Consider the following 24,403-nt stretch of genomic DNA (forward strand, 5'->3'; position numbering starts at 1 on the left):
ATATCAGAATGTTTTTATTCCTGATTGATAAGTAGTCAATCCTTCATACTAGCCAAGGAAAGTATAATTCAGTAAATAAATCTAATTGTTTGTTCGTAACGGTTTTCTGCTATGATTAAACTAAAACACATCTGAAGGATCTCCATATGGTGTGGTATCAAATGGTTACTCCAAAACCAATTACCTAATTAGTCTCATTCATATATTCCTGGTGACTCTAGAGCATAAAACACTCCAATAGGAGGCAGGAGGCAAGAGCACAATGTCCTGACTTCTAGGGTCATTGCTAGAGTCTGTCAGATTCTGCAGAGGTATCTAACCAGTAAAGCCTGCTTCTAATCTAAGAGTAGGTTGGACATGCTTTGCATCAACCCACCACTGTAAAATAAACCTCACGTATTTCTTCTCACTGTGACTGGCCTAGAGAAGAGGAATGGCTGCAAAACATTCACATTACTTTGGTAATCACACTTGCCTCTCTACCTGGTATAGAACAAAGACACTGTGCTTATAATGCAATGAGAGAATTAACTTGGATGGGGAGACACATGACTGAACCCCAACAGTATCTATTTCTGCTTTTACCACTAAAGTATCTGACTCCTTCCAGAATATATATAATGGGTACTAAGCTACCTGGTCTCTAAATCTCTGGAGCCTGGTCCTCATTACTCTGGGTAATGTGCATGAGGGTTGCCAGTATGACACATGGAGCCAGCTCTCCATTTCAGGTCCAGCCTGTCTAATAAGTGGCAGGGTAACATAACACTCAACTGCCTCACCATCTGCTTGGTCCCAAGCTAATGGCAGACACTGGGTTTGCAGGAGTGAGTCAGTAAATCTTCCTGGGGGTGCTCAGCAGTCAGCATACACACACACTCCTCCTCCCATAGCTACCACTCACTCGAAGCAGGCCCTCTGCAGACTCTCCACAGGCAGGAAAGTGGGCTGGCTTCTACACATCTCAGGTTGTCAGCTAATGCTGGAAACAGTCACTCCTCTGAGCCTGCTCTCCAAATGGGACCCTGTCAGTCATTTTTACCCTGCTCCTCAGGTCTCACACATCTGCCTAGCAGCTGGGAAAATTCTCATGACTGTTTTCAAGGATGCTTTCTAGAGGTGATAGGGTAAGAAGTCTTTGGTTCTGTTTGTTCATGGTTATATTCAGGTTTAAATTAGATAATAAATCCTAAATGACTAGCAGCGTTTATAGTACCATACATCAAGGCTCTAGTACACCGTGGCTGTTATATTATTACAAATACATACTTCAAGAGACTAAGTCACAGGCTTGTTGAGGGTTAAACCTATCAATTGCAAAAAGAGAGGCAGAGAGTGGGGATGATATATCAGCACCCCTTCCCTTTTATAGGCTTTGTAAGAGAGTCAGACACTCACCAATAAAGCCAGCATAGAGTGTTTTTAATGCCTGTGCAGTCACAGTTAAGTACTGCACTGGCCAATGCTGACCTCAATTACTAGCAAAGGCAGGGCTGTGGTCTTAGCTAGACAGAAGGACAGAAGAACAGAAGGACAGTATGAGTATATGTGAGGTGTGTACAGTTGTTGAAGATGAAGCAGATTTAAAGCACTATATATTCTTTATAGTTAATACAGTGAATATGTTAGTTGAGTGACTCCAATCACCAACTATGTCCCCAACACCAAAAGGCTTGGGACCCTGGCTATAGTCCACAGCACTGCTTTTAGGTCACAAGGTCCTTTCCCACCAGTTGCTGTGTCGCTTAGAATGTCAGGGACCAGCTGGCGGGCTTGCTATTTCTGTGCATAGGATGTGAATGTACACACAGTAAATCAGACCAGGATGTGAGTCAGACCATGTCCAGTGTGGAAAGAAACTGATCTTCAAAGCATACTAGAAGCATCATACCAGGCTTTACCACCACCATGACGCAGCTAGAGTTTGAAGGATATGTAATTACTATACAAAAGAGAAACTGTCAGACTATGGAAGGTGAGCACTGTCCATAGGCTTGCCATTGGAGAAGAAAAGAGGATAAGGTGGAAGCCACACCCTGGAAACCTTAAAATTTTGTGATAAAAAGATTTATCAGGGTTACATATTTCTCTAGAATACTTAAGCAGTAAACCAGGATAGCTCAGAAAAACTGTAGAAGTTGCTTTCCCCCCTAAACAAAACATTTTACCAGCTTTTCAGATTAATAGTAGAACTGGTGTGTGTGCTCAATCCCACAGGTACATAGACATGCCCATGCATGTGACAGCCAGAAGATAATGTTGGCTGTCATTTCTCAGGTGCTATCTACCTTGTTTCCTGAGCCAGGATCTCACTGGCCTCAGACACATAAGGCCCTATCTCAAATAAAACCAAAATCATCTCTGGGTACTGAGCTATACAGATTCACAAAACAAACAAAAAACCTGTAATGCTCTCTGTAAGAATGAGTGGTCATACTATGACAACCACATTATTAGTAAAATAAAATGCATTTGTTCCTTTCATGTTTCCATGGAGATAATCATGACAAAATAACAATTGTAGAATATGTGCTTGGTCAATGCATTTCTGTTAGAAATTATGTGTTTAGATATGTAGGAAGAACTGTTCTGACCATGTCAGTTTCTTTACACTTTTACTCATTTGAATTCTTTACAATAGCTATAATTTTTAAAACAGAAAACAACCACAAGGATCTTCATGAAAGACCAGTGTAAGCCTGTTTTTTGTTATTTTTTTTTCTTAATCATCAGATTCTGTGAAGACTCAAGATAGTTATTGACACTGTTAGTGGTCCTTGCAAGAACAGTAAAGAACCATACTAAAGAGCCTTGGGGAGGTCTTAGTTCAGGCAGACCGTGCTCTCTGTGTGTCCATAGAAGGCCACAGAAGCCCTTTCAATGCTAGTGAATAGCTTGCATGGACTGAGCAACTACACTTTTGCTTCCTGGACTGTGAAAAGTTCACTGTTGGTCACACTCATGGCTGACTCCAGACCAGTTACCACGTAGGTTTGGCATGCATGGTTTCCCTGGCATGCTGCGCAAGGGGCTGTGAAGCTATTAGCAGGAATCGACAGCTGCAAAGCCCCTCAAAAGCATGCTTTCCTTCCAAGGGCAGTGTGGGGAGCAGGTTTGTTTGCCCTGTCTCACAACCATAACCTCAGGACCCATCCTGAACTCTTCTGCCCAGGCATTCTCCTCTATGTTGCTCTGTCCTAGTATCTGTCCCATGACCATTTACTCTGGAAGTGGAACCAGAAGGCAGCAATATACCTGTTGCAACCAGTGCCCAGGTCTGGAAACAACCATGGTCTTGTCTGCTAAAGGCTATGGGACCCACGTCATTGTCCAAGCACTTTCTGATCTTCTGATATACAGGCTCTTTCCACATCAGAATTTCCTTTGAGTAATTCTTACTCATCCTTCAGGTCCTGGTTCAAATGTCACTGCCTCAAGGGTGCCTCTTTCCATACTCCTGCACCAGGCTCCCTCATGCCTTGATATTGGGATGCAGTTTGTGGTGTTTTACCCAATCCCTATTTAGTTCTATGACAACGTAAAGGGTGTCTGCTTCATTTCTACTTCCTTAAGGACAGGAACTATGCCTGCTTCTGCTGTGTTCCCATCACAGGATAGAGAGTGTCTGCCTAGTAAAAGCTGCCACAGGGCAAGATGATTCAGGGGCTCCTGGGGTAAAATCCATGCCAGTGGGAGGAATTTATGTGTCCAGGTGAACAATTACCATGGGGTATTCCCCTCTTGAATGCTGCAGATTTACCTGAGCTGGGTACTAGCTAAAATGGCAGAATCTATGATGCCTCTTCACTTGCTTCTTCGGGCTTCTTTGGCTGCCTAGGATACTGTGGGAGGCCCTGGGCTATGACTGTCCTGGAGGATGGGAAGAATGGGACGGGAGTAGAAATGCTCTGCTCATAGTTGAGGGGCCTCAGACAGCTCTGGAGAGGGTGCGTGGGGCAGCTGGGGTACTGACCTCGGCTGATGCGCTGCTTCTCCCCAGACAGGATGCCAGGACTGTCAATGATGCTGATGCTCTTCAGAACTTGGTTGGGCAGCTGTGAGCACATGAATCTGGAAGAGATAGAATAAAGTTGGGGCCAGAAACTGGACCTTTCAGAAGTTTCTAACTGTGAGTCTCTCCACTTACTAATATCTGTAAGAAGAACTAGACAGAGGTTATTGATGTCTATGAAGTGGACTGTAAAGCAGGGACTTGGAGGAAACAGAAGGTAACTTCACTGGGGCCACAGAATAGATGCCAATCCAAAGACAGGTGAGGAAGATGGGCTGCAACCCATTTCTACCTGCCACTTGCTCCCTTAGTGCTAACTGTGGTTTATTTATCAAACACTTGGATATATTACAAGTATTACCTACTTTGATCCCTAAATTAACATCCTTCTATGAATCTCACAAAGGTTAAGTAGCTGAGACACTCACAGTTGAGCCTTAAACTCTGATTCCTACCCCCATATGCCTCCTGTCCCCACCTCCTTGTCCAAGCATCCTAACTTTCTGTTACCTCCTTCAGGGTGCACTTCTCCTAGGCTAGAATATCTGAGTCTGTCCTATCCTGCCCACTGCTCTGCAGACAGCTAGATGTTCAGGGCTGGTGTCCCTTTCTGATGCCCCAGTGACCCAGCATGTAGTCCAAAGACCCTATGCTTCAAGCTCAGCAAAGGTCAGGTAGCTCTGGGTAATATCATCCCTCAGATGCTTAGGAATCTTAAGGCAGTTCTGAGACTAGGTGAGGAGACACAGTCAACAGTGGTCCTGACCATCTTCAAGCCTCTTTCCTGGTCTCTCTCCCTTGCTACCACCTCCTCCTTCTGACCAGCCACCTCCTCCCTCTGACCAGGGTGCCTGTTGCTTTGCTTCCAGTTATCTGCCCAAACAACTGGAAAGCAAAGTGGGATGGAAGGAACATTTTGACTTGTGCTCTAACAGACTTGGGATTAGAATCTGTTCAGCCTTTGCCAATAATTTTCTGAGACCTTAGACAAAGGCCTTTCCCTGTGGACCTCAGTTTCCTTCTATGTAAAGGGAGACAACTAAACTAGAATCAGCCCTGTCCTTGGGAGCTTTCCCATTGTGAGGCAATGAGTAATAGCAGGAAGTACCTTGTTACTTCCACCCCAGGCAAAGAGCCTGGTTTGGATCTTTGTTAGGTCTGTGTATGCTTTAAGGGGGAAACAGTGCCTCTCCTCTTCCTGTTTTAAAAGTGCCTGACTTCTGTATCTGTGTGGGCAGAGGCTTGAAAACACTTGGGAACAGCTCAGTTCTTCCATTCAGTGGAAGTGGTGGGGATTACTCAGAAAGTAAGTATGCTGGGAATGCAGGACAAGGCACAAGGCAGCCTCACAGCCCCCACAGCTGTGACTAGAGCCGTAGTGCGCAGGGGAGGACACTCAGGCCCAAGGTGCCATCACTGACACTCACGAGAACTGTTCTTTAAGGAGCTCAGGAACAGATAGTCACACATTCTTTTCTGTACTTCCAAATCAACCCAAGAGATGAAAGCAAGGCAATTCTGAAGCACAGAATAGTTATGACATTCTGGGGTCTTGCAATAATGCTTGGCTGGCAGGAAACTACAAGCTAGTATCTCCCAAGTCAGATTAGTAGAACTTAGTGCATAAAGTTGAAAACCTCCATAATGTTACAAATAAAGCCGAGCACATGTAAGAGAAATCGTTCATTCATCTTCTCTGGCCCCTCTAAGTCCAACTGTGCAATATGAGCAGAGCAGTAATGTGAGCAGAACACACAGGAGCCACTAATCACTGCTTGTTTAGTTCACAGAGAGAACTGGACCATTAATACTCTGCTCTCTAGAATTGGGGGAGGAACAGAGCTCTGAGCACAACTTGGTGGACACTGTGTCCTGTCAGTCTATCCGGGGACAGCTGGCAATGTTAAACATGCTGTATCTCTGTGAAACTATTTACACAAACTGTTCCCACAGGAAGGGTGATGTTTCTACAAAACCACAAGCTCACACTCACTATCAATTTTTCCAAAATACAAAATCACTAGATTTTAGTAAGATGCTACCAGAGGGACTTAATATTCCTACACTGATCACCCCTGGAACTTACAGCAAGAACATGTCAGCAGGTCAGGTGTGTGAGCCACAGAGCAAGAGACCTACTGCTGAGCTATCTCCACACAGCAGCAAGGATAACTGCCAAAAAAAGAAGACCAGCAGAGCTCCAGGGGCACTGGAGAAGGGGCTGCTGAAGCCAGTGCAGGACTGGACTCCATTCCATCAAAGAAACTGTATGGGGTGGGGCAGGGGCCGGAGGGCAGAGAGTACAAGCAGGCACTGGGTACTGAGGGTGCCACAGCAGGTATTGCAAGGTTCAGTCTACACATTTAGGCATGTTCCTAAAAGCACACTCAGCTGTAATCAGGAACCCCTAAAGTTATCATAGCAATCACCACTTACCTTTCCATTCTGGGAAAGGAAGGTGAAAGGCAAGATTTGTCATGCCCCTCACAGGAGGACAGGTCAGAGTTTCTGCTGGGACATTTCCAAGCAGAGATTTGCTGTCCCAAGATGGATTTCCTGCTCTTTCCTGGAGTGACTAAATCAGTGCAGACACCTGGCCTCCTCTATTTCACACAAAATGCTGATGTGCTGCAGAGATCCAGGACCTCTCTTGGCTCCTACAGGTCCCTCCCACAGACCTGATGAACTTTGTTTCCCAAGGTAAAAGAAGAAAATGATCAAGATCTTCACTGGACCCCAAGTCTTGTTACTTCCATGTTTGGGGAAAGTCAAGGATAGCAAAGGGGCAGAGGAAAAGTGATAGCATCATAAGGTCTCACAGGAACACAAGGCAGTAAGAGCATTAGATTACTTAAAACTGCCCACAGAAGCTAAAATTCAAGTTAATGATCAATGTTTAAAAGATAAATTTGGGCTGGTAAGATGGCTTAACTGATAAAGGTGCTTGCAGCCATTTCTGATGACCTGAGTTCAATCCCCTAGACCTACATGGTAGAAAAAAGAGAGTTGATTCCCATAGGTTGTTCTATGACCTCCACTCATTCACAGTAGCACACATTCCCTCTCCTGCCAAAGAAATAATTATTAAAAAAAAAACAAAAAAAAAACAAAAAACAAAAAACAAAAAAAAAAAAAAAAAAACAAAAAACTAAATCTGTAGGCTGAGCATTGTGACTCATACCTGCAATCCAAGCATCTGGGAGACCTGGCAGGTAGACTGGGGGACAATTGGGAGACAGGATTATCTTCAGCTACATAGTGAGTTTGAAGCTAGCCTGGGATACATGTGACATCTCCTCCCCCTTTAAAGCATAAAACAGAGAAAAACTAGGCTTATAAAATAATTCACCAGCACCTTAATACTGATTTTGATTTTTCAATGGAACGGCAAGGTTTATAGCAATTATGATAATATAGCACCAGAACTGACCAATCCCTGACTGCATGTTAGGCTTGCTTTACTTTATATGTTCATGAATTAAATCCTTACTGCAATTGGAGAGGTCTTACAAAAGGGCAGACTGGGGCTTGGAAGGTCATATGTTCTCACTTGTCATAGTCCACCAGTTACAAGTGACATGATAAGTGAGATGTAAGCTGGCATTCCTGGGTGGATCTTAATACATGGCTTCTACTATCACTGCACACACTGGAATTACTGCTGAGTCTCTTTGTCACACTTAAGGTAATGTACTGAAACAAAGGACTGATGTACCACTGCCCTGGAGCTTCCACGTGCATTCTCTACCTAACGGTGTGGAAGGCTGGACAGTTGTGAACAAGAGAGATATGTACAGCGAGCACTCCCTTGAGTAGGTCTCTAAGCCTCTCTAAGCAACTCCACCAGGTTTGTCACTGAGCTTAAGTCAGAACAGTAAGAGAGGCTGGAATAGTTCCAAAGTGCTTCCTTTAGTCTTACTTACTTCATCAACAAATAGAAACCCAAAGGTTAGATGATGTAAGTAGAAAATCTACAAAAAGACCCAGACAACTAAATTATCTCACAACCCTGCTATAAATGACTGATGTAACTTTCCAGTGCCAGGGAGAAGTGACATTCACATTTAGACTACATAAATGCCTCTCTCCTAATGACCATGGAGGGAAGCCAGAAGCAATATGCCACCTTAGAAGGATCTGCCCAAACCCAGAGAAAAAGGTACATATTCTTAATGCCAGAGCCAAAATCATATAAGCAACTGTCAATCAGAAACAATGGTTTGGCATCTGGAGAGACAGCTTGGTGGTTAAGAGCACTAGCTGCTCTACCAAAGGACTCAGGTTTGAATCCCACAACTCATGTTCCAGGGGATCTGAAGACCTCTTTTGGACTCTGTTGGCACCAGGCACAAATATGGCACACAAACACACATAGAGGCAAAACATCCATGTATATAAAATAAAAATCAATCAAACAACAAACAAACAACAAACTGGGCAGTGGTGGTGCATGCCTTTAATCCCAGTAAATGACAGAGACAGAGAAAGAGAAACTAAAAATATTAACTTCTTTTGTGAAAAACAGTCATTAAAATTATACTAGATGCTAAAACTAAAACTAAAAACTATCTGTAGTTTAAAAATACTGCCATTTTTAGAAAAGTGAGCTGAGGGAAACCCATAGTATCTAATTTATAGTAGACTGCCAGGCACCAATCCCTGACACTTCTAGGGCTGACTGAAGACACTGGTGTCTTTCAGGACTCATATATAGGGTGCTATGGACAGTGTCTGTTTGTCCTCTGTAAGGTGAACTGCCTCCTGATACATGCTGGGATAGTAACCCCACAGCGCAGTTCCAAAGTGGGATGCAGTGAGACTTCTCTCAGATGAAGCAGGTTGGTGGAGGGACGTTGAAACACTGATTGTTAAAGCCTCATTTTGATCAAACACTTTTGTTCTAGACTTAACTCTTCTTTGTGTTGTTCAAGTATGCTGTTTCCTAATTCAAACCTGCCTTTTCAGGAACTCATCTCCATTTCACTGAAATGTACCACGGACTCATTAGTCTCTAAACAATCAGCCTAGGGGACTCAAGTCCCCAAGGTTTGCTTGATGGCAAAGGTGCTCTCACACTACAGGCAGAACTTGACTTTAAGAACCCTAAGAGGTTCTTAACTCTCTTAAAGATGCCCGTGGGAGCAGTAACTAAAGCCACGAGAGGCCCCTGTCATCAAGACTTGGGGAGAAAGCTCTACCCAGAAAACAACTGGTTTTCCTTCCTATTATATTTTGACCTAGTTGCCAGAAAAAGTGTGTCATGCTAAGAGTTCCTGCCTTCGACGCTAACCCTGCTGTATCCCAGAGAGCTGCTACAACCATACGTGCACCTAGCACATTTAAGACAGCTGCATTGTCATGCAGATAGCACTTAATTGGGCTATCAGTACTAGTGAGCTGCACACAGGCACAGCCACCAGGATGGCTTGGGAGACAGACATTCCCCATTGCTGGGGCACAGGGTGGCAAAGGGTAGGAAGAGGAAAACCTGACTTTTGCCTCTTCCTGACCACCATTTCTTCAGCAAATCGCTTCTTTGCTTCTAGTTTTCTTACTTGTGAATTGGCCAAGTAGAGTGCTGATAAAATTACACAAACTATACCTTGAGAGACAGTACCTTCTCCATTGTCTTCACTGCACAACTATCCTGAAGTTAATGGGGGCAGTAGACAGAGTTTAAACACTGCACCCATGGCCAGCTCAGCACTGTGGTCTCCAGGGCTCAGGCCTGAGTTCTAACCCTAACACTGCCCCTAGGCTGAGTGACCCCCCAAAGACATGATTTTACCCTTACTGCCCATCAGTTCCTCATCACTGTAGCCACATGCATCTTCATAAGGACTTAAAGCTTTCCATATCGCATATACAAGTAATGTTAGGAACAGTGCTGGACATATGTTGTACAGTTGTTTGGTTTTTGTTTTTCTATTTTCCTGAACTCTATTAATATGTGACTATACAATGCATGGGTTATTTTCAGTACATTTTAAATTCTAAGATCATAAACCCTGCCATTTAAATCTCTCCTCTATACTTTTCTTCCCGACTCATCTGCTCTAAGTTTGAGATCTAAAACACATTGTTATTTCAGGAAAGCAAATCATTTGAGAAAGTAAAACAAACTAATAACCATTCTTCCTGCACATTTCCTTAGAAGTATGGACTTTGCTAAATGAGAATTTGAAAAGAAAAAGTCGGCTTATTTCTCTTTAAAGTTTTGTCAGGAAAAGAAAAAAAGCACACACATAAAAGGCAAGGGCAATGAATGTTAGGATTCTACAGCAACGTTCCAGGGGGAGGCTGCTGGGGCTGCCTCTGACTAGGCCAGTGATGGGAGAAGTCGTGTTGTTGCTTGCCCCATGTCCTGCGCACCCAGAAAGCACCTGATTGATGTGTGTATGTTATGTGTGTGTGAGGGTGAGTACATGTGTGTATGTGTGTCTTGCCTCAATTTCCTTGGACTCGGTTCATTCACTTTGTCCTGAGATCCTCAATACCTTGGGTTTTTCCCCTGGGTCCTAGGCTTATCTACTACACAAGGAGACATTGTCACTGCTCTAGAGTTAAGGCACAGCCCCTCCTGAAGAAGAGACTGCGTGCAGGGGAAGCCACCTGGACAGTGCTCTGTAAGTCACTGTGAGCGACAAGAATAAGCTTCTGCATGACTCCATCTATACGCTCCACACACTCCTGCCTGACCCATCGCCAGTCCTCTTGCTGCCCATCAAGGTGCTCTCACTGGTTTGCAACAAGAGCACCTGAAAGCCTTTAAAGGGGTTCTGCGCATAGAAGGAATCTTGGAGGCTGCCTGGGCTCTCAGAACAGCTACTGTCCAAGTGTTCATTCCAGAGTCTTCATGAATGGAACCTCCCAGGCTGTGACAGGCAGCAGAGGGAGGGGTTGCTCTTATTTTTAGAAACATCTAGAAAGGAGAAGTGATTTCAGGTCTCCTGCTGAGCCTCAGTGCCAGCCCTACTTCCTCTCCCTAAGCAGCTGGAGTTGGCCCTCCACTTCTAGCTAATGGCTGGCCCCCATTCTCTAAAGCCAGACTCAGAAAAGAGGAAAAAGAGGGATATGGAGGAATGGCAGGAAAGAAGAGGAAAGGGTTTTTAAAAAGAAAACACACACACAACAAAAGCAGAAATTGACAAATAGCATTACCTCAAACTAAGAAGTCTGTACAGAAGGGAAATAATCAACAGAGTGAAAAACAATCTATATAGTGGGGAAAATGTTCATTAGGGTGTTAATAATCTAGACTATATAACAAACTCAAAAGTAAAGATAGCAACTCTCAAAGACCCAATAATCCAATTTAAAAAATAGCCAAATGATCTCAAAAGAACTAAAAATATCAGTTAAATGCTTGAAAAACTGCTCAGTATCAGTAACCATCAGGGAAATAAAAATCAAAACTGCAATGAGATCCCACCTTGCTCCAGTTAGAATGGATATTATTTAGAAGGCTGGTGATGATGTGGAGGAGAAACGCACCTTTATGCACTGTGGTGATATCAGGTGGGGCAGTCACTATGGAAACATATAGTATCCTCAAATAACTAAGAACCACCTATCACTTGCTATCTCACCCCTGTATAGATAATATACCTGAAGAAATGAAACTGGATGCACAGGAGATGCTTGCACAGCCATGTTTATCATGGCACTGTTCACAGCTAAAATATGAAAGCAGGTCAGGTGCCCATCAACAAAGGATGAGATAAGAAAATATGGTAGTCAGTCCTGGGGCATAATGGCAACTTTAGCTACTAGAAGATAGAGGCTGGATGACCTCAAGTTCAAGGCCTGCCTCATCTACAGAGCAAGTTCAAGGCCAGCCTGAGCAAGGCCCTGGCACCCCTCCAAAAAAAAGAAAAAAGAAAAAGAAAAGAAAAAGAAAAAAGGGGACTGAGTTTATAATTCAGTGGCAGAACACATGAGAAGCCCTATGTTCAATCCCTAGCCACAGTATGGAAGAAAAAAATGTAATATATACATACAAAATAGAGTATTATTTGGCCGTGAAAAGAAAATCTCGTTGTTTGTGGCAAAATGGACTCAGAAGGTATCATATTAAGTAAAATAAACCAGATATAAAAAGAAAAGAATTGCATGTTGTCTTTCATATGTATTAGAACTAAACAAACTAAATAAAATAAACTACTTGGGTGAGGGGAGAAAAAGGAAAGATGGAAAGGAGGGAAGGAGGGATGAAGGGACACAGTGGACCAGAAAGATCAGGACCTCCTCCTATTGTGGAGCTGCAGCAGAATGCCTGCCATTTGTTCTCCCTCCTCCACTAACACCTCAGCTGCATTGGAAAGTCTGCTGACAGACAACCGGGGTTGGGGCACAGACAAAACACACCTCCAGTCAAGGCAGAGCAACCCACATCTATCGATATCTAGAACATAATGGCCATGTATGGCTGGCTCACTTTTGGATTTTACCCTATCTCAGCCGTGCCCTGAGCCTGAAAATAAAGAAGGAGATCAAAGCTTAGGAATGAAAAGTTAAAGGAACATTTAGGAAGGTGAGGCAACTTGTCCTGAATCAAAAGACCAAATCTGAAAGTCAGGGGACCTTAAGTCTTCTCTGGGCTAAACTTCCTGAGTATGAAAGCTGGGCATACCATACCAGAGAGGTGGCTGTCCACAGCTACTCAACACTACTAGTGACAGAAATTGAGCAACCTTAACTATTTCTGTGCAAATCACATTATTAGCCACTTGTCCTCATACTGGGGAGCTATAATGCCCATTCTTGGGCTTTGGCTATGCTCAGTCAAGTCACTCAGAACAGATTTGAGTAAAATATAATTGATTAGCATCTCCCTTCCCTTCACACACACTTTCCTCTTCCAGAACAAACATGCTCTGTCTTGTCTGGACTCCACAAGTGATAGGCAATAGTTTGACCAAAGGACTGCTTGCTGGTCCTTACCTGTTCAGGAAAGCATTTCCAAAGCGACTAAGCTTTCGGAATGGCTTTTTGGGATCCACAACTAATGCATTCCCAGGGGTGCTTCCCTCAGTCTCCCCGTACATCACAGCAATGAAGGAATCTGTGGTTGGCTCTGGACCAATTCTCATGCCTGGGAAGTCTTGCTCCAGTAAGTATCTAGAAAACAAAAGAAAACAGCATGATGTCACAAACAAGAAGCCAGAGAGCTGCCTGGGATTACCCAATTTGAACACGATTATTAAAAATCTTGGAAGATCAGTGGCTCAAGGTCATCCTTCATTACGGTTTGATGCCAGCCTAGATTACATGAGACCCTGTCTCAAAAAAAACAAAACAACCCAAAACCAAAAGTAGACATTTGAGGTCCCACTGACATAATAGGTGCCACCTTAGGAGAGGCATTACCCAGTTATCTCACCATTCCTACACATTCTAGACGACTGCTGAACTCACTCCCCTTAGAAAAGTAGCCCTGGCCCACATGTACAGCACCTTCTCTACGGTTCCCAGGCACCTTATGTCAGTTGCCATTACGGTAAGTCAGGTGTCCTGGGAATGAGCCAGGGTCAAAGGGAGAAACTGCATGAATTTCTGCAGCTCCTCACTCCAACACTAAACCATCTTTGTTTCTATAAATCCTGACTAGTCAAATGTAGCCTGTGACTATTTCTGGGGATAGAGAGAAAGAACTGAAAGTCAAATGTCAAACACAATTTTGCCATCATTATGAGGAGAAGTGAAACTTCTTTTTTATGTACACAAAATGAAAATTAAGCAATATTAGTAGGCTTTACTCCAAACCTTTTCTTTCTGTTATTGCTACTTTTAACTTTACCCAAAGTTTTTACATTTCTGTGAAACTGCAGAGACCCAGAATAGATGCATTGTTTTAAGATGTACTGTAAGCTGAGAGTAATCATTAAAAAAAAAAAAAAAAAATCTGGTAGTAACTCCTAGCATTTACTGAAAAGACATAAAGCCTTATACATGCAACATGTCTTATATATGCACTGTGCCTTATGCATGCAATGTGTCCTATGTATGCACTATACCTTATGCACACACTGTGCTTTACGTCTGCACTGTGTCCTATGTGTGCACTATTGTTTTACTCAGTTCCTACAACACTTTCAGGTGAGTAGTAGTATTATCATCATTTTACAGGTAGAAAGAAGAGCAGGTATCAGAGAGGCCAAGCAACTTGCCTAATGTTACACAGTGAGTGAGTGAGTGAGTGAAAATGGAAGTCAAGCAGTCAGGTCCTCAGATGTGCACTGTTTTCAGAGCTTTACACTTTGCCTGACACTAGTAGCTCTCTCAGATAAGCAAAGACATTCAGAATATAAGCCTTGGAATAAGGACTTTCTATTTCTTTTAATGTGAGAGCAAAGGGACTCACTACACTGTCCCCCCACACAATCTCCTAGACTCCCCAAGGACACAGGGCCCATTGCCTCATTCTCCTTGAAAAAAGCTGAAGCAAGAGCATACTATTGATTCAAAATATGCATGTATTTAATAATTTTCAAAATATGAAAATCTTTTCTCATCAAAGTCTTTTTGTTGTTGTTGTTTTGTTTTGTTTTTTTGTTTTTCGAGACAGGGTTTCTCTGTGTAGTCCTGGCTGTCCTGGAACTCACTCTGTAGACCAGGCTGGCCTCGAACTCAGAAATCCACCTGCCTCTGCCTCCCAAGTGCTGGGATTAAAGGCGTGCGCCACCACTGCCCGGATTCATCAAAGTCTTAGTGTGCCTTAGATAGCACAGTCAACCGCTTTAGGAGCAGAAATGTTCACATTAGTTAATTCTTACAAAATTCCACACAAATCAGACAGACCATACAGTGAGATCAGTATTATTTCACACACTAACTAGTATGTAACGCAGCCACTCTGGAACCTCAAGTCTAGTCATTGAACAGCACAGCTAGAGTTAAAAGCCAGGCTGTACCATGGTGATGTCCAGTTTGACTTTCACCACCACCCGCCCCAGCCTGGATGAGGCTAGGCAGGGAGGGAGGAAAGGAGGGAAACTGTGCAAACAGCAAACTTTGAGCTAATAGCTGTTAGGGTTGCAGGATTCCTGGGGATACAAAGTTTCCAACTCACAAATGGGTCAAGTCAAGCACTGTTCTGACACTTGATGGTAATAGGTGGGGGTTTCACTGTCCCATTAGCTTTGGGGGAGGGGACCTTAGAGTTGAGCTCTATCTCGAGTGCCTCCTTAGAATGTGACCCTTCTCAATGCCTTCAGTAGACCTTGTCAGGAGAGACCTCCAGGGTCCACACCAGGGCTGGTAAGAAGGGGCTTCAAGTGGGAACATAGAGATGCTATAGTTAGACTGGACAACTCAGGGCTGTTTAAGTCAGGCACTTACTGCCAAGAGGTATCTAAACTCCTATCTACTGTTTAATTGACTTGAAATTACAGCAAATCTCATGGACTGTGGAATTAAACAGGACTTTCAAGGAAAACTCCAATGATGAACTTGTTTAAAGGAGAGCAGGTGTTTCTGTCTTCTGAGTTTATAAAGTAATAGAAGGCAGTTTCCTCAGCAGCAACCCTGCCAGGAAGAAGGTTGACAAGCCCCTATTACTGAACTGCAAACAGGAACTACCTTGAATAGGGTGCCCTCAGCTGTGGCCTTGATGAAGCATTCAGGCTTTGGCTTTTGAACACAGACAAGAACAAGGGAGGATTACTGTACTGCTTTCTTAAGATATAAAATTGTTCAGTGGTACTCTCCTATAGGTACTAATTATCCACACTCGATGCTCAGTTTTATATCAATGAAGATCCAATGAAAAGACACAGTATATTAGTAAAAACCTTCCATATACTCGATGCTGGTGAGGGTCATGAAATCTACCTCTTTGTGTAGCTGCAGGAATAGTTGATTCACAGGCATTCACACACTTCTTCACATAACAGGCACCTAAAGTGAGTCGCCCTCATGGAGCAGGCCCTCTCCTACCTACTGTGGAGGTCATCTATCTGCTTTCTCTCCCTTGTGAACTGACACTCAGGTACACATCATACTGTTGTGCAGGCAGTCACATGTCTATGTAGAAAGATAATCAAAAAAAACCAAGATACAAATGTCTGACATGACAAAAGTGACCCTGAAGAGATGAGGCTAAAATCAGCAGCCTGGGAGGGGAGGGACAGTGGAACCTAAGGTGACTTACACAGGCACTTTAACCTCACAGACCCCAGTATAAGGCTAAGCCAGGTGTCAAACCCTTCTCTGAAGACCTCAGAGGATTTACCAAAGCTGGTGTTCCAGGGATTCTGAGGTCTTATCTGTGATAACAAGAGTTGAAAGGAACACAAGAACCAACAGGAAAACTATAGAAAAGAATCCACTGTGGTGCAGAGCAGAGCAGCCCACTCCACAGGCATCCTGTGCCTTAGAGGCTTCATGTCTGTCCTTGGCACCACCTTGCTCCGTTTCCTGTGTTCTCAGAGAGGCCTGCCAATTCTAGCGATGATTGCTCCAAGGTCTTGAATCAAGCCATCAGTGAACGTAAAAAGGTACATTTGAACCACATGTGGTTGGGCGGAAGTGGGGAGTGTGGACAGGAGACCTAACCTCTCTGTGTCCTGGTCTGATGAGGTCACTGCATGTAGATGCTGTCTTTTCCTTCATTGCTTAGGCTAGAGGAGGAAAATTGATTTTAAAGGAAAAGATCATTTGTGACAAAGGGAAGAAAAAAAGAAACCTTAGGATAATGAAAAGTCCTTTACTGTACCCATTTGAGTACCATTTTCTCAAAGATGAGTTTAAAGGGAAAAAAAGACATTATTTAACTTTTTTTTTTTTTTTGGTTTTTCGAGACAGGGTTTCTCTGTATAGCCCTGGCTGTCCTGGAACTCACTCTGTAGACCAGGCTGGCCTCAACTCAGAAATCCACCTGCCTCTGTCTCCCAAGTGCTGGTGTTAAAGGTATGCGCCACCACTGCCTGGCATTATTTAGCATTTTAAAAACATGTTATTTACCCCATCTGCCAGGTATGACTATTGTTACTTGGGTATTTCTCATGCATTTTCTCTGGGTTGGTACTTTCACATTTCTCTATTTTGTTTAGTAATACATTCTACCTAATATTGGGGACGTGTTATATGCCTTTAACATAAATAGTCTCAATTGGTAAATACCTTATGGGTAAGCACTGTTTTTTCCCCTATTTTACAGGTGAATAAACTATGGGTCAAATAGGTTAACTGAGTTAAATCAGAATTAGAGAGGCTGAGTCACCACCAATGGAAGCATTTACAGGAACATGCTCTATGAGTCACAAGGAATGTTCAGACAGAGATTGTATTAAGCAGGTACTCAATGAGTTATGTGCACTAAAAATATTCCACATATATTTGGGGTATTGCTTGAGTATTACTTTGACATTCTGAAGCTAAAATCTACAGATACAGCTTATGAAAACATAAAGTATTTAAAGAAACACTCATATACATACTGGCATCTATGCAATTTCAATTCATTATTATGCTTCAAACACATCTTATCATTTGTTTAAGAGTGTGTGTGTGTGTGTGTGTGTGTGTGTGTGTGTGTGTGTGTGTATAACTATGTGCCAAATGTGTGAGTGAAGGCCAGAAGATTTTGGGGAATTGATTCTCTCCTTCCATAATGTGGGTTCTGGGGATTGAACTCAGGTCATCAGGCTTGGTAGCAAGCACCTTTCCTCACTGGGCCATCTTGTTGGTCCACTAGAACACTTCTAAAAAGATAACTAATTTGGGGGCTGGAGAGATGGCTCAGTGGTAAAGAACACTTACTGTTTTGGCATGACTGGGGTTTTGTTCATAGCACCCACATAGTGGCTCACAACTGTCTGTCCAGGAAACCCAACACCCTCTTCTGGCCTTCAAGGGTACCAGACGTGCGTGGTATACATGAATAGAGAGGCAAACCACACACATAAAATAACAACAACAAAAATCTTTAGAAGAAAAGAGGGAGAGTTAAACTAACTCAAATAGTTGCCTCAATCCTTTAGCTTTTTTTTCTTTTTCTTTTGGTTTTCCGAGACAGGGTTTCTCTGTGTAGCCCTGGCTGTCCTGGAACTCACTCTGTAGACCAGGCTGGCCTCGAACTCAGAAATCCACCTGCCTCTGCCTCCCAAGTGCTGGGATTAAAGGCGTGTGCCACCACTGCCCGGCAATCCTTTAGCTCTTAATAAAGTTTTACTTGTTTATCTGTAGTAATTGGGATTAAACCCAATCCTGAAACATACTGGGCAAGTACTCCACCACTGTACCACATGCCCAGCCCTACTAATGTGGAGGTCTCTGCAAATGCTATGGCTGGTAGAGGAGTGATCCCAACTGGCAAGAAGCAAATTTGGTTCAAAAGTACTCAGTAGCTGGTGTTGGTTCAAACTTCTAGAATTTTTTTTTTTTTTGGTTTTTCGAGACAGGGTTTCTCTGGCTGTCCTGGAACTCACTCTGTAGACCAAGCTGGCCTCGAACTCAGAAATCCGCCTGCCTCTGCCTCCCAAGTGCTGGGAAACTTCTAGAATTTAATAAATCAAGCAGTTTATTATAGCCAGTATTTAAGCACAACACAATTTCGGAAAAAGAGTTCCTTGATAATTAACTCAGTCCCAAGTGTACAGCAAAGCTTATGCATGTTTACATGAGAACTCTTTACAAGCACATAATAGTCTCTTCCAAAAGATAGCTTCTGTTCACTCAGAAACAATGCCAGGGGGAAGGGCAGAGGTAAACAACTCTTGTGGACGTCAGGAAGGCCTGGCCCTAAGCTAACAGGGAAGTTACCTAGGTTGTAGTAAAGTACAGGTGACATCTCTCACATGGACAAGTTTTATAGACTGAGAAGCATACTCAAGATATAGAAGAAAAGTCTGGGATAAACAAACAATAATCTGGGTGAAGCCTGGCTCTATAGCTAGCAAAGATCACCAGGTTATAACACATCCATTCCAGCATTCTGGGTGGAAAACAGGTAAGCACCTTCCTTTGAAGAGACAAGCCTGTGTGTTTACCTCTCCCAGCTCTCCTGGTGCTTATCTGTGAGCACAAGGACCTCATTCCCTCTAGCTGCTAAAGTTTTAAATCACGTAGTGTGAAAGAAACATAATAGGAAATACAATCTTGAGATCATGGAGACATTTCATTTTTAATTTAGGAGAACAAGTCTTAAGACATTTCAACTTATAATAAATATTTGGATTCTCATGTTTTTATTGATAATATTTGGCCCATTATTTCACAAGGGAAGGGAGTGGAAAGAAAGACTCCTTCCATTGTGACTGGTCTTGAACTTCAAGTTATTTTGTTTTGTTTTTGAGATCAGGTCTCATTGTGTAGCCATACTAGGCTCTGATTTACAGCAATCCTACTGGCTCATCCTCCCTGGTGCTAAAATTCTAGGTGGGCCTCACCATGCCACACTAGAAATAGTATTTGTTTGTTTGTCTGTTTGTTTAATTCAAGTGTATGGGTGTTTTGCCTGAAAGTGTGTCTGTGCACCACTTGAGTGCTTGGTGTCCAAGGAGGCCAGAGTCCAAGGAGGAACTGGATCTCCTGGAAGTGGAGTTACAGACAGTTGTGAGCTGCCATGCGGGTGCTGAGAACTGAACACAGGTCCTCTGGACAAGCAGGCAGTGTTCTTAACCAATGAGCCAGCTCTCCAGCATCATGGCTATTTTTAACATTTTGATATATTCTATACAATATTTTTTCTGTGGATATTATTTTTCTTCTAAAATTATAAACTGCCAAAACAACTTTACATCTAGATTTTTCACCATTAGTTTCTCTATGTCATTAAAAAGACCTTTGACATGATTTTTAAAGGCTATATACTTTTTCTTTTGTTTATTTGAGACAGAGTTCAATTCTGTAGCTCAGACTGGCCTCTCACAGAAATCTTATTGTCTCAGCCCCCTAGATGCTAGGACCCCACACATAAGCCATCAGTCTCAGCTTAGTGGCTATAAACTAATGTAGTATCAATTTAGTTTGCCATTTCCTAACTGCTAGACAGCTAAATGGTTCTCATTACTCAGGCTACAGGAAGTAGTTCAGTGGTACGGCAGGTGCTTAGTATGTATGAGGCCCTGGGCTTAGTCCCCAACACAAAATCAGTCTGTGAATCAATAAATTTGATCTCCATTATTGTTTTATTTATTTTTGTGTTTTTTAACTTCTGTTTTATTATTGCTTTTTGTTTTATTTATTTTTTGGGATGGGGGAGGGTCACTATATCCCTGTCTGTTCTGGAACTTGCTAAATAGATTAGGCTAGCCTTGAACTCACAGAGATCTGCCTGCCTCTGCCTCCCCAGTGCTGGGATTAAGTTGTGTGTCACCACTTAGATAAAATACAGTTCTCACACAATGGATCCCAGTGAAATTTTTTCAAGGAAGCACCTAACAATGTGATTTTTAAAGTTCTTTTCAACAAGAAATAGAAAATGACAGTTATTAGTTATTTGGAAAATAAGGAGACTCAGAAGGATCTGGAGTTACCATTTGTAAAAAAATGTTTCAATATGGCATGGTGCTGGCCTAAGAATTTATGAATATAATAACAAACAGAGAAGTCCCAATGAGAAAGTTCACTTAATAGGAGGAAGAGCTAGTATTCTTTAACAGGTGTGTTTAAAATGGCCAAAGACAAAAACAACTAAATGCATGTGTGCCCTCTACACTACCAGGACACATAAAACAAATAATGCAAAAAATAAATGCAAATATTAAAAAATACAAAAAAATCAGTAATAATTTCCCAAGTAATTATAAACAAGGATTCTTCAGATAAATATATCAAAAATAGAAAGTTATATTTGATCATAAACATTAAATATATTTGCCTGCAAATTTTCATTAAAATGTAAAAGCAAACTTCTAACTGAAAAACACAATAATTATAACTAAGTATATACAAGAGTTATTGGCAAAAATATCCAACTTATCAACATGAGAAAGACTAACACTAGAAATGGAAATTGGGCAAAGTTCACAGAATTCACAAAGAAATAAAGATAGTAACTATATTATATGCTCAACCATACCAGCTTTTTAAAAACCAAATTTTAAAAATGTTTTTCCTATCAAACTTACTGGCAGCCTAGTAAAGATGCAATCCTGATTCTCATTTCTGGTGGGAGTTTAAATTGAAGTAACTTTTCTGAGAAAAAATTATGTATTCATAGACACTGGTAGGTATAATAATTTAGTAATACACATAACCCTGGAAAAATAGTGAGGTGTCTTTGCATGTATACATAGGTGTGTGTGTGTGTGTGCATGTGTGTATATAGGTACACATATGTGCCTATGTGTATATGCTTATGGAGGCCAGAGGATGACCTTGAATGACATTCCTGAAGGACCATCCACATTTAGTTTTGAAATAGGTTCTCTCACTGGCTTGGAGCTCACTGAGTGAGGTGGCTGGCCCCAAAGCTCCACCTGTCTCTGCCCCTCTAAAACCTGGGATTACAAATACATGACTGAATGCCTGATGTTTGTATGTGGTTTCTGGTGATTGAACTCAGAACCTCATGCTTGCATGGCCTCATGCTTTTATAGCCTGAGCTATCTCCCTAGTTTTTTTGTTTTGTTTTGTTTTGAATGCCATAATTATGCTCAGGCTAATCTAAGAAATAAAGCTGGAAATAAAGTCTTTTGATCAAAAGTATTCATCATAGTGTTATGCATAACAGTGTAGGATTAAAAACAAATGCTTCAAGCTGTTCTGTGGAATGATACAACCATTCCAAGTTTCATGAGGTGGGGTGCAGTCTTTCTCTACTGCTCCCCACCTTACTGCCTAGACACAAAGTCTCTCACTGAACCAGAAGCTTCCTATTTAGTCATTTCAGCCACCTGTCTCTACTCTATACTACTGGGTTACAAGTACCCAAGAGCTATGGCCAACCTTTTACATAGGTGCTAGGGATTTGAACTCAGGCAGTCATGCTGACAAAGATGAGATTTTTTTATTAAATTAAATGAGAATTTTTTAATTTAAAAAAGACTTTTTTGGGTTAAGGTTATAGCTCTGCACATGCAACATCCTTCATTCAAATCCCAGTACTATAAAACCAAACCCACTATCATCACCACAAAGGTCCTCTCTCCACCAACATTTGTCGTGATACTTGGCCACTTGCAAGCAGATAATACAATGAGTGGACAAGCCACTGACCATCTGGCTGTGCTGAATGCTGTCACGAACGTCACACACTAATCTGTCCCACAGCCTTCCCACTCTTCAAGCCATAGTTTTACTTTGTCCTTAATCACCATTTGCCTTTTCTCTACAGCCTGCCCCCCCTTCCAACCACTGATAACTGTTGAGGTCATGCTCTTCTTTAAGCAAGCCAGTCTCCGACCTGTAGCTCCTCCCCTCCAGTGTCCTGAGGCTGAGAATGTTCTATATTTGATCCTGCCCACACATTCCTCAACCCACCACCGGCTTCCAATATCAACACTTTCTGACACAGCTTTTGCCATGGTCATCTGGCTCCAGAAGGCTGACCCACCTACAAGCTCTGATTAGATCCTTTCCCCCCAGAAATACCTAGTTCTTTGTGCCCTCTCCTCTTGGCTTCTGTAAGGTTATGCTTATTTTGCCTGTTCAGTACACCCCTCCCCTTTTCTGATAACAGCATCCAGAGGTATCACCTTTTCCTACTCTTCAGCCTTATAGGTTAGGGGATGACAACACCATTCTGTGTGCTTTGTCCTTTATCTCTCCAGGGATAGGTATATGACCATATGAAATCCATGGCATTCAAACCAGAGACTTGCTGAAAATGCTGTAGTTCACTGTTTCTACCTCCTTTCCCTACTAAACACTATATATACATATAAATGTGTGTGTGTGGATGTATGTATGTATGTATGTATGAGAGAAAGAGACAGAGAAAGCTAGAGAAAAAGGGAGAGAGAAGCAGGAATAGAGGGAGAGAGAGGGGAAAAGGAAAAGGGAGAGAGGGGAAGAAGAAAAGGGAGAGAGGGGAAGAGGAAAAGGGAGAGAGGGGAAGGGGAAAGGGGAGAAAGGGGAAGAGGAAAGAGAGGGGAAGAGGAAAAGAGAGAGAGGGGAAGAGGAAAAGGGAGAGGGGAAGAGGAAAAGGGAGAGGGGAAGAGGAAAAGGGAGAGAGGGGAAGAGGAAAAGGGAGAGAGGGGAAGAAGAAAAGAGAGGGGAAGAGGAAAAGGGAGAGGGGAAGAGGAAAAGGGAGAGGGGAAGAGGAAAAGGGAGAGAGGGGAAGAGGAAAAGGGAGAGAGGGGAAGAAGAAAAGAGGGGAAGAGGAAAAGGGAGAGGGGAAGAGGAAAAGGGAGGGAGGGGAAGAAGAAAAGAGGGGAAGAGGAAAAGGGAGAGGGGAAGAGGAAAAGGGAGAGAGGGGAAGAAGAAGAAAAGAGGGGAAGAGGAAAAGGGAGAGGGGAAGAGGAAAAGGGAGAGAGGGGAAGAAGAAAAGAGGGGAAGAGGAAAAGGGAGAGGGGAAGAGGAAAAGGGAGAGAGGGGAAGAAGAAAAGGGAGAGGGGAAGAGGAAAAGGGAGAGGGGAAGAGGAAAAGGGAGAGAGGGGAAGAGGAAAAGGGAGAGAGGGGAAGAAGAAAAGAGGGGAAGAGGAAAAGGGAGAGGGGAAGAGGAAAAGGGAGAGAGGGGAAGAAGAAAAGAGGGGAAGAGGAAAAGGGAGAGGGGAAGAGGAAAAGGGAGAGAGGGGAAGAAGAAAAGGGAGAGGGGAAGAGGAAAAGGGAGAGGGGAAGAGGAAAAGGGAGAGGAGAAGAGGAAAAGGGAGAGGGGAAGAGGAAAGGGGAGAGAGGGGAAGAAGAAAAGGGAGAGAGGGGAAGAGGAAAAGGGAGAGGGGAAGAGGAAAAGGGAGAGGGGAAGAGGAAAAGGGAGGGGGGAGAGGAAAAGGGAGAGGGGAAGAGGAAAAGGGAGAGGGGAAGAGGAAAAGGGAGAGAGGGGAAGAGAGGGGAAAAGGAAAATGGAGAAAGGGGAAGAGGAAAGAGAGGGGAAGAGGAAAAGGGAGAGAGGGGAAGAAGAAAAGGGAGAGGGTCCTATTTAGCTCAGGTTGGCCTCCAACTTGCTGTGGCAGATAATGATGACCTTGAACTTCTCCTGCTGTCTCTATCTCCGAAGTGCTGGGATTATAGGCATGTATCATCAAACCTGCTTTATGTGGTACTACAGATGAAACCCAGGGCCCTTGCATGCTAGAAAAGCACTCTATTGATCTATTGATCACAGCCCCTAAATAGTATATTTAAAATAGCATTTCTAAAGTTTTAATACATAATAATGTTAAGCACTAATTTTTCTTTTTGTATGAGTATTTTGTCTTTATGAATTTGAGTATATCGTGTGCATGCAGTGCCTGTGGAGGCCAGAAAATCGTGTCAGATCTCCTGGAACTGGGGCTACAGATGGTT

General features: G+C 42.8%; 1 protein-coding gene across 1 annotated transcript in view; it reads right to left on the minus strand.

Moving 5' to 3' along the window:
- Ehd4 (EH domain containing 4) overlaps positions 1 to 24,403 on the minus strand; it is a 65,266-nt gene that overhangs the window by 35,323 nt on the left and 5,540 nt on the right. The window contains exons 2-3 of the mRNA XM_034494856.2: positions 12,956 to 13,132; positions 3,974 to 4,071 (exon numbers count right to left, since the gene is read on the minus strand). Coding sequence (XP_034350747.1) covers positions 3,974 to 4,071; positions 12,956 to 13,132 — 275 coding nt within the window. The remainder of the gene's footprint in view (positions 1 to 3,973; positions 4,072 to 12,955; positions 13,133 to 24,403) is intronic.

Source organism: Arvicanthis niloticus, chromosome 2, assembly GCF_011762505.2.
Source record: "Arvicanthis niloticus isolate mArvNil1 chromosome 2, mArvNil1.pat.X, whole genome shotgun sequence".
Taxonomy (NCBI): Eukaryota; Metazoa; Chordata; class Mammalia; order Rodentia; family Muridae; genus Arvicanthis; species Arvicanthis niloticus.